This window comes from Serinus canaria, chromosome 2, assembly GCF_022539315.1.
Source record: "Serinus canaria isolate serCan28SL12 chromosome 2, serCan2020, whole genome shotgun sequence".
Lineage (NCBI taxonomy): Eukaryota > Metazoa > Chordata > Aves > Passeriformes > Fringillidae > Serinus > Serinus canaria.
In genome coordinates this window covers 100040052-100051126 of record NC_066315.1, presented here as the reverse complement: position 1 = coordinate 100051126, position 11075 = coordinate 100040052, and the positions used below count along the sequence as shown (strand labels likewise).

Genomic DNA, 11075 nt, shown 5'->3' with positions numbered 1-11075 from the left:
TTTATTACCTTCCAGTAAAGAACATTTTATATGAAGTTCTAAAGTTTAAAAGAGTTTTACTTCTATAGCTCAGAGGAAGCTGCACATAGATTTTGTAGTATCTTTCTTAGCTAATAACAGATATGTTGCTAATTGCTTTCAGCATCAGAGAAACTCAGTAACTGGAACTTCTATCATGACTGAAGGACTAAATTGGATCTGGCTTTACCTTTTTCTTCATTTTCTTCACTTCCAACTTTGACCTCAGATAATGTGGCTTCTTTTAGCCGAAGTGCTTTCTGTTCAGTGAGGTGTTGCCTAAGCAGTAGCCAGAAAGTAATTGTGAAAAGAATCTGCAAACAAAAATCAAAACAAAACCAACAGACTAATTGTATATCCTACGTCCTACTGATACAAGCAGAGGTTTTCACAAATTTTGCATGCCTTTGTTTTCTCTGTCTCTCAGAAAATGGCAGTGATGGCGCCGGTGTTAAAATGTATCTTATGGCAAGTTATGTTATTTAGGAAAGATCCTGCATTACAGACAACTTTGCTTCATTTGCACATTTTCATTTCTTAAAGGTATTCACTTATATGCATCTATTCCTACCCTGTTCAGTTTTTAACTACTGTCCAATAAGTTTAGGAATCTTCTTATTATGCCTTGATTGATGTAATTCCCATTTGTTGGGGTTTTGTTCATATTTTACGTTTTTTGGGGGAAGAAGCATATGCAGGAGTGTATTGTTATTACCATGATTTTGTACATCATAAGTATTTTGATTTAGGAGGTTTGTTACTTCAGGTGCTTAAACACAGTTAATTTAAAAATCCTTTTTTTTTTTTTTGTATGTCTTGCAGTTACAGAAGACCCAGTCAATGAAAAGTGACTTGCATTTGCAACAGTTACAAGAGGTAAGATAGCCCAAAATTCTTTTAAGAGCTTCAAGAAATGATAATTCAGTTACAGCAGGATACCTTAGAAATAAACAGATCTCTTTAATGAAGAGTACAATTCTGTGTTGCAAAAAGCTACATTCAACACCTTGCACCAAGAGTTGGACAAAATTTAGAAAACAACCTCTTGTCACACACCTGATTTTATGTTTGCTTTTAACAAAGTTTTTGTTAATTTCCCTTGCAGAAGGAGACATTTCACTAGTAGATAGAACAAAATTTCAAAGAGGAAGCATGTAAGAGCCAAATACTTTGCACACAACAGAATGGCATGGCCAGAAGTACAATGTATTTCTTTTCTAATGTACAAGACCTTAATAGGGAAAAGAATTGCTCCCAGGAGATGGCTTTCTTTATTGACACTCTTGCTAACACCTGAGCCATGGCAGCAGATAGTCAGTCTGTGTGACTTGTCACAGTTTCCCCAGATACCTACTGGAGCTCTGGCTTTTGCAACACAAACCTTTGATATTGTAAAATACAGGCTTTCTTCTGCAGTGATTACCTCTGACTCTGCCACATTTACTCCCGTGTTCTACTCGGCATTTCCAGAGCCAGAGCTGGCTCTAAAAAAAGTCTTGAAGGGTTGCAGACCAAAGAAATGCTTTTAGCCACCTTTTAAAGAATAGATTTTATCTCATTTTCAGACCAGGAAACACACATAGCATGCAGACACTTATGCAGAAAGAATTACAGAACACTTCTTTCTGCAGAATACAGTATCCAGTCTTCTTTTAAATTCAACCATTATTCAAAGGACTTTAAATTAGGAATAAAGGGGGGTACAGAGTTACTAGTAGAGAAACTACTAAAGAGAAACTGATGGACAAGCAAAGGGTGCCTGGGGTGATGTGAACAAAAAGAAATACATAATCAGCAAAACAGGGCTTATGCAGGGTCACTGCAAGCATTTGTATATAAGCAAGGCAATTACTCGAACACAGCCTTACAGGGAAACCTGCCAGATTCTTTCTGGGAAAACAGCATGCCAGGTGCCCCTCTGAAGTTCCTGTACACTTGAGCCCTGCAGCATAGAGAACAAACCCAAGCAATTACAGGTCTCTGTGCAGGGCTGTGGTCTTGTTGGGATGAGAGAGACAGGGTGTGATGCCTTGAATATTTGCAATACAGAGCTACAGGCTCTTTAGGAGGCACAGGCCAGAAGGATGCAGAGGTGAAGTTGGGATTTGCACAGCAACACTGCTGGAATGCATAGACCCTGCCTGGGGATGGAGTATGGACTAAGTAATCTGGGAGGAATGCACAGACTGGCCATGGTTAGAAAAGTCAAGGCCTGAAACTCAGTCTGGCAAGGCATGTCAAGAGCAACAAGATTTGTTTCTGTACATGCCTCAGTGGAAAAAGAAAGGCTAGGGAAAATCCAGACCCACTACTGACACAGGGCATGGAAGAGGCTGAGATACCAAATGCCTTCTGTGCCTCAGTCTTTGCTAGCAAGACTGGCCTTAAGGAAACACAATTCCTGGAGACCATGGAAAAGTTTGAAGCAAGGATGAGTCTTCCTTCGGTGGAACAGGCTTGTATCAGGAAATATTTAAAGAAAGTGGGCATACATAAGTGCACGGGTCCTGATGGGATGTGCCCAGGAGCTGGCTGGTGTCACTGGTAGAGGTTACTCTCAATGATCTTTCATCAAATGTGGTGATGGGAGAATTGCTGAAGGAAAGCAATTGTCACTCTTATCTTCAAGAAGTTCAAGGTGAAGGATCAAGCCTGGACAACCTCACTTCAATCCCTGGGAGGGTGATACTGGTGAGATGCTGGAAAAGGCTTCAAGAAGCTGTGGATGCTCCATCATTGGAAGTGTCCGAGGTCATGCTGGATGGAACTTTGAGCAACCTGATCTAGTGAAAAATGTCCCTGCCCATGGCAGGGGAATTGGACTAGATGATCTTGAAAGGTCCCTGCTGACCCCAAACCCTTTTGTGATTCTAATGTGATGGAGAAGCTAATCCTGAAAAACATTTCCAGGCAAATGAAGGATGAGAAAACCATCAGGAATAGTCAGAGTGTATCCGTTCAGGGGAAGTCATGCTTGACCAGCTCAATAAACTTTTATGATAAAATGACTGACGTGGTAGATGAAAGGAGAGCAGCAGATACTGTCTCTTACTTAGACTTCAGAAAGAAACTGTCTCCCTTAAGGTGTTCAGGGGGAAGCTGATGGAGTGTGGGCTGGATGAGCAGACAGTGAGCTGAACTGCAAACTGACTGAACAGCTGAGCTCAGAGGGTGGTGATCAGTGGCATAAAATCTACTTGGAGGTCAGTGATTAGCAATGTGCCCCAGGGGTCAATACTGAACGCAGGGGTCAGTACTGAGCCCAGTCTTGTTCAACATCCACATTTTTAATCCAGATGATGGGGGAGAGTGTACCCTCACCAAGTTTACTGATAACACACACCTGGGAGGAGTGGCTGATCCACCAGAGGGTCATGCTGCCATCCAGCAGGACCTCAACAGGCAGGAGAGAGGGGCTGACAGGAACATCAGGGCATTCAACAAGGTGAAGTACAAAGTCCTGCACCTGGGAAGAAGAACCAGCTCATGTACCATTAGGTGCTGGGGTCCAAATCAGCTGGAGAGTAGTTTGGCAGAAACAGCCTGTAGATCCTGGTGGATAACAAGTTACTAGTAAGCCAGCAATGTGTCCTTATGACAAAGAATGTTAATGGGTGCATTAGGAGGTGTTGACAGCAGGTTGAGGAAGGTGATTTTTCTTCCCTACTCAGCACTGAGAGGTGAGGCCACAATTTGAGTGCTGTGTCCTGTTCTGGCACCCCAGTACAAGAGAGATGGATGTACAGGAGAGAGTCCAGCTGAATGGCCATGAAGGGACTGGAACATGTCTCTCCTATCTAAAAGAAAAAGCTCAAGAGGAATGTCAATGTCTACAAATATCTAAAGGGAGGTGTGAAGAGGTTGGAGCCAGACTCTTTTCAGAGGTGCCCAGTGATGGGAACAGAGGCAATAGGCACAAACTGAAACATGGGAAGTTCTCTCTGAACATCAGGAAACACTTTTTTTCCTGTTAAGGTAATTGAGCACTGGCACAGGTTGCCCCAGGATGTAACAAGAGTTTCCACTCACAGGGATATTCAAAAACGATCTAGGCATAGTCCTGAGTAATCAAGATGGCTCTGCTTGAGAGTTGGACCAATGAAGTCTTTTTTGGCTTCAGCTATTGTGTGATTCTGTGAAAGTTATGGAGTACATTTAATTCAGCTTAAAAAACCCCATTAAACAGCTAATGGCTTTATGGATATGGCCAAATCACCATATACACATACCAGCTTCTTTTTCTTGACAGCATCTCTTTTTAGACAAGATATTTGATGATATGGCCAATAAGAAATAATATCAAAGAGAATGAAGTATTAAGACAGTTATAATTCCTTATAGATTCATAAAGTCATTGAAAAAAAAAACAGTATCCCTACTGTTACAAGACAAATAATACAGCACTCACTAACTTTCAAATGCATGAAAGACCCAGAAATTGGTGTCCAAAAGGTATTGCCAACAAGGAAGATGTCGTACAGAATCAACTTAAATTGTAATTAGGGGTCACAAGGGAAGTGATCCACTTAGCACAAGGGGAGCAGTGCCAACTAGATGCACTCCCTGAGATGCCCCTCTTGGGTGCTCTAGGAAAAAACATCCTAGTTTTGCTCAGTCCCTTCTCCAGGAGAAAAATTGCAGAATGAAATGCTTTTTCAAGACATTAAAGAAAAAATCTATCATGCACTGGGGTCAGCAAATTCTCTTGGTTCTAACCTCAAATGGATTCCAACTCGTGCTGATTCAGGTGCAAGGATAAAGAATTAAAACTCAGCGACCCACAGCTATGTCCTGCTGCTTGTGCCAAACCATTAGGGAGTGAGTAGTACTGGTAATTGCAGTGACAACACAGTTCCAGTTGCCATCATTGTCACAGACAGATCTGACATCCCATGGGTATTAATTTAGAGAATCAAAGCACATCTAGTTTTGAATCCAGTTTATAAAACCAAACAAGTGAGCTATTTCAATCCACCAAGTATTTTTTACAGAATTATCATGAAAACCTAAAAGTTGTCTGAAATATTTGCTCTAGTATTAGCTTAATATGCAAGAAGCAGTTTTCTGAACACTCTTTCTAATGATTTACCCTTTACTTTGGAATTGCTGATGAATACTGGGGATACACTCTTAAAGAAATGTCAAGAGATCCATATTTTTATCACAATATATTTTGTGGTTTCATAAATAAATCTCAGCTGTTTGTTACACTTACCTTTGATGCCAGCTCCCCAGGTTCCTTTCTTTTTAAAAAACCAGATACTTGAGGAAGTTCATTATTCTTGAGCTCAATACTCCATATATACTGTAATATTAGCAGTAAATTTCCATAAAAAACCATGAATGGTGAACTGATCATGGCATATTTCCTTCGGTCCCGAATCATCCACAATGTGCAAGACCAGATCAGTAACACAAAAGTCAACCAGCTGTGATATGTGATGCTCCATGCCTGATGGAAGGAGGAAAGAGAGGAAAAAATGTCCACAGATGGATTCACGAACAGCACAGATGCAGATTTCCAGTTACACTTCATTCACATATTTTCATTTTCATCAGACTTTCACCCATATTAATCACCTACTGGACCAGCTAAAATAAACCCCTTGGAGAACCTGCAAACAGTAGATTCTGAGGGCAAACCCTTGATGCATTAGCTGCACTTTGTAAGCAGACTCATTGCTTCTCATTACACCAAACTAAAAGAGATGGAAAATAAAAATTAAAGTTTGAGCACAGAATTTTTTCTTGCAAAACAGCAGCAAAGAATTCAGAGTAGGAATGGCAAAACCGAGTCTGGGTACTGCAGTGAAGGCCTTTGACAACATTACAAAACAGCATTAACTCAATACTGCTCCAGTTTTTGTGGAATCAGTTTAAAATGGAAAGCTATGGTGTGCACCCACCCAACCTGAAAAACATTCAGTCTACAGTAACTGTGGTAGATTACCTGAATACTCATAACTATAGAATATTTTCTACAGCTTTCAGAATTCTGTTTTCAAAAACTTCTCTATTAAACACTGAAGAAAAGGATTTAGGGGGTTTAAGTGTTTTCTATCTACAACGTGCTATTGATTTAGGACTAAGTTTAGCTGTATATCTGCTACTACTGTGGAGCAACTGTCAATAAAGCATTACAAAAATTATCAAACATTAAGAATATTTCTATCAGGTTAGCTTAGCCCTCCAGGAAATTGCGTCTTTTAAGGGTATATGAAAAACACTGATAAGCTACTTCTCCATCCTCATATGAGAAAATAGCTTACACTGATCTGTCTTTGGCTGTAGTATAAATGGAATTTCCACCAGAGCATAACACAAATAAAGTCATAAACTAATTTGGATCACATAAAATCAGAATATGTCATCAAGATAAAAGCTAGCACTAAACTAGCTTAAACTAGAACTTACTACAAGTAAGTTCTTCAAATATATAGTCTCCTTTTACATTGAGAGATATAACCCTAGGAATTAATTAAAAGGGAAATGCAGACCTGGTCTGGTAGGTGTCTCTGCCCAAGGCAGGGGGTTGGAAATAGATAACTTTTAAGATCTGTTCCAACCCAAACCATTCTATGATACTTAGATCATAGAAGTACATGAGTTAAAAAAATAGGAAAAAAGTTACTGTGTCAATATGAAAATAATTAATTACTTGCTAATATCTCAGAATGCATCGATCTAGATCCATATTCTGCACAAGGAGCCTACCTTATTTACAGGGGAAACTTCTTCTGTTAAAAGACAGCCAATAAAGTTTGAAACTTTATGCAAATGAGAGGGAGCCAAGGTAATTTGTTTTACCGCTTTTAATGCAAAATTGGGCCAAGAAGCTTTATGGTTAATTTCATCATAGTTGAAACTTCTCCAAAACAGTAAAAGCAAAGCTTGTATTGGGAATATAGAAAGACATTTAATCATTATGTGGAAACCTTGGTACAATGCAGCTCAAAGTATTCGCAACAAGAAGGCTTAAAAACAAGCAACAGCAAGAAAAAGAGAAAGAAGGGTAATAAGTAAAACAACATAAAAGTCTGCCTTGGCACAAAGTTGTATTTTCCTTGAGATATTTTTGTGTCAATACAGGAAACCAGACTTTATAGATCCTTTCTCGATGCATGCATTGCCTGAATTAGGAACCATATTTTTATAGTTTTCTATATCAGTATGACATACAATAATTTTAGAGGTATATTTCTGAGTGGTGCAAGCATGTGAAAAACCTGAGTGGTGCAAGCATGTGCAGGAGCTTGGGAAGTAATAGAAAACTGAGACCCAGTGGTTTTCTGGTATTTCACAGACAACAAAGCCTGGGGCTCTCAGTCCTGGAAATGTCCATAACAGGCCTAGAAATTAATAACCTAAAATGGGCTCAAAATTATGCAGACACCATCTTGATATTTTTTAAGCCTGATACAAAGACTTGCTGAAAACCAACCAATGAGACTACTTTCAGAAAAACGTGGAGAAGACACTTTCATAAAATCAACAGCATTCTTTTTGTTGTTAGTACTTACCATCATAGCTATCAGAGCACAAATGTAGCTTTGTTTCATGATAAATTGAAACACAGAGACCAAGGCATGTAATTTAACATTTTCCTTTTCCTCCTGAGTAACTTCCTCCTCTTCTTGCTCCTCCTCTTCCTTTTCTAAATAGAAAAAGAAATTCTTATTTGCAATCCATGCTGGTGTAAAGACAGTACATGCAACAGATATACAACCAGCAGCAGATATACAACCTCTCCTGAAATTATTTTGCTTGCAATCACTTTGATGGCTACTTTAAATCACTGTGTTGGTAGGCCAAGAGTTTTGGATGGTATACACTTAGAGGCCAGTTTACCAAACTGCTGTATGGGTATCCATCATTGCAAGGTGACAGCAGTTATTTAGCAGGCCAAAGAGCTTACCAAAAGAAATGCTAGAGGCAGTGACTGGAGATACAGAATAAGAAAAACACATGGGAAAAAAAGATAATTTACTACCTGACATGCCATCTGAGGGCTCCCACTTGTACTGTGGTGTGGAGTACATGTCTGCTTTGGCTGGACCATTTTCTAGTGGCAGTGCAGGGTGAATAGTGTGATAGTCAGCAGGGTTCCCGTTCACTGTCACCAGCAGCACCTGCCAGGACACCGGAGAGAGGCACTGCATTTACTGTGGCTCTTAGAGGAGTGGGACTCCTACTTCTGTGTTTTGCTACTCTTGAGTGCCAAGAGTAAAAGTGCTAAAAGAAGTTAACAAGCAGCTGCAGTTATTTCCAAGAAACTGATATGTTATAGTCGTATTGCATGCAAAAGTAACACAGAACAGCTTCCAAAATTTATTGTTGTTAGATTTTTGTGCCATACCAATAGAAGTAACCAAAAATTCATCCTTCTTCTTCTTAGGCAAACTACTACATCAGGATTTTCAGACTTAAGTTCACATCTAAATATTTCCTGTAGTCATTAAAATAATGGATATCAATTACTTTCCAATTTGAATTATTAGTGATGAGATCTATATTTGCAGCTCTTAATAAAACCACTTGTGGTAATCATTTTTATTGATGGCACATTTTTGTCACCTGGTAGTGCAAATTCAACATTCTTTAATTGTTTTATTTTTGTGACTTCAATTTCAGCCCTTGTGCTTGTTTGAATAAGGGCTCCAGCAATCACAACCATCAATATCTTTCCTATTGGCAGAAATTCACATGCAATGGGTTAGTGAGGGCAATACGTGCTCAAGACTGACTTCTGCTCAGGCTGTGAGACAGGAGCATATCTTGCTTGTCAAAACTATTCACAGGCATGTGCAACAGCCTGTGAACTGTTTCAGAATAGTATCTGGGTTATGTTCAGTCATATCCAGCTGCACCAAATACTGGCCATGGAGCACGTTTAGATTAGGCTATGGATACTCCTAAAATTCATCTTCATCTCCTTTCTCCTGTGTGTGCTAAACAGAGGGGACGTTTCTGCTTTCAGAGTCTGCTGAGGTCTATAGCATTCAAGATAAATGGATCATTTGCTGTCTGTTCAAATAAAGACTTGGATTTTCTATAATCTGTAAATTGAACTCATATGTGCTGTTGGTCATGCTTTAAGGGCCTCAGCATTCCAACACGAATGAAATAAAAAAGTATAGCAAAGAAACTAAATCAAATTTAAAGGTGGCTTGCATTAGAAAGCATATTTTCATATCATGTTCAAACCCAATGAAATAGCAAAGATCGTTTGCCAGTTGGTACTACTACAATCAGCTTAATTTCAAGTGATCAATCAGTGGTTTGTCAGGGAAATTATTAAGGAAGCAGAAGACAATTACATTAAAGATAATCAAGATTATAGGGTAAATGGCAGGCTAACCATAAATCTAGAAGTTTTAAAAATGTCATCTAAGGTTTTCTCTGTATGTATCATTGTTTGTATTTACACACATTGAGAAGAACTGCAAAATTACAAAGACTAGTAGTATACTAACATCCGATGGCTTGTATTCATCTTGGGTCATTGACAGAAGCTGCAAAAAGCAATGCAAGAACAAATTATTACAGAAGCACAGCTCAAGCATTAGTAAGTTTGACTTCTTGAATACATGCATGCATATATGCTGACTTTTGCAGATTTGCACCAAGAAATTCAGAAAGAATTCTTAAAAAGTCAGCAGAATTGTACAATACCATAAAATTGTATTCAGTGTGCCATAGCATTGACATAATTTTACTCTATGTTCCTGTGAATTTTAAACTAGAACTGAGAATGTTGAATTGAAATTTTGGATATTAAATCAAAGAATTAATCAGTATTGAAATATACTGATTAACTGCTTTCTAATGTCTTTCTAATGATCCAATGCTTAAAAACTAAGTTTTTAAACAGTCATTAGAATTACTACAATTATAAAAATAGTTCAAATAAAATTGTGATACAAATATAAAATACATTACTTTATCCATTTGCCAGCTCCTTTCCCATTACTATTATTAGAGTGGATTTCTTGGGGCTTGAGTATATGTGGCTTGAATATATATGAATGTTCATATGTCCAAAATTTGACAATAACTTAACAAATGAAATTTTGTAGTGCAGCTGGTGCAGACAGGTGGTAGAGAGCTGGACCCTTACAGGATATTTTACACAGCTCCCTAAACTGCCTTGCTTTGTGTCTTCAAGAAGAACACCAGTGTGCTTAGGGGAAGATAAGCTGGCAGTCCCCACTCACCAGTGACAGTGCTAATTAGTAGCTACAAGGCAGATCAGATCTTTACACCTGACAGACTTTCTAGCTGGTTTGCTCAGAGATAATGGCCCCAGGCCAAAAGCCCAGCCCTACACTTCTTAAATGTGGAAACCAAAAACATACAGCATGCTTTTAATTTACATCCTTACACTGGCTCCTGGTTTTGTTTCATTCATTTTCACAAAATATATTCCTATCCTACTCTGCCATGCAGCCTTGATTTTTATATTAATCAGATATTTTATCTGATTTATATAATCACAGGTGGAGATCTTACTTGCAAGCTATGTAACACTGCTTTCCTTAATTCAAAGGGATTGTGTAATGCAGAGACCCTTCCCCCTCCAGTCTTACTTTTCTCTCATCAGTTGTATAGTGGCTTGCATACCACAGACTGCGTCTCCTCTCTGCTGTCATTGGAATTGGGCTGCAGGGAATTTCTTTGTCATCTTCCCTGCTGACAGAATTCTCTTCATCAGGTGTCTGCTAAATGACAACAAATGACAGCACTAGCTGTAGCTCTGTAAATACAATCTCAGCTGAGGAACTGAAATTTCCCCCCCAACTGGTGCTCCCTCTCCAAAGCATGTCTGAAGCACCTTTTAGTGGCTAATTAACCATTTTTAGCCATATTAACCATAGTCAACCACCATTAGTGGCTAATACACTTGATTTATGGTAGATGACTCTGAGATGACAGCTTCAGAAACAATGACATCGTCTCTATAACTGCATGACACCAGAATTACACAGACCTCCAGGTACTACCTTAGCTTACCATATAATGATACCATAAGCATAAACAAATACATAAAATATAAAACC

General features: G+C 38.8%; 1 protein-coding gene across 2 annotated transcripts in view; it reads right to left on the bottom strand.

Moving 5' to 3' along the window:
• Positions 1 to 11075, bottom strand: part of PIEZO2 (piezo type mechanosensitive ion channel component 2) — a 288278-nt gene that overhangs the window by 82331 nt on the left and 194872 nt on the right. The window contains exons 9-14 of one of the 2 annotated variants that reach the window (XM_018908712.3): positions 10605 to 10736; positions 9492 to 9530; positions 8009 to 8147; positions 7539 to 7672; positions 5234 to 5470; positions 209 to 332 (exon numbers count right to left, since the gene is read on the bottom strand). In XM_018908712.3, the coding sequence (XP_018764257.1) occupies positions 209 to 332; positions 5234 to 5470; positions 7539 to 7672; positions 8009 to 8147; positions 9492 to 9530; positions 10605 to 10736 (805 nt within the window). The remainder of the gene's footprint in view (positions 1 to 208; positions 333 to 5233; positions 5471 to 7538; positions 7673 to 8008; positions 8148 to 9491; positions 9531 to 10604; positions 10737 to 11075) is intronic. The other variant, XM_030232978.2, reaches the window with a different exon arrangement.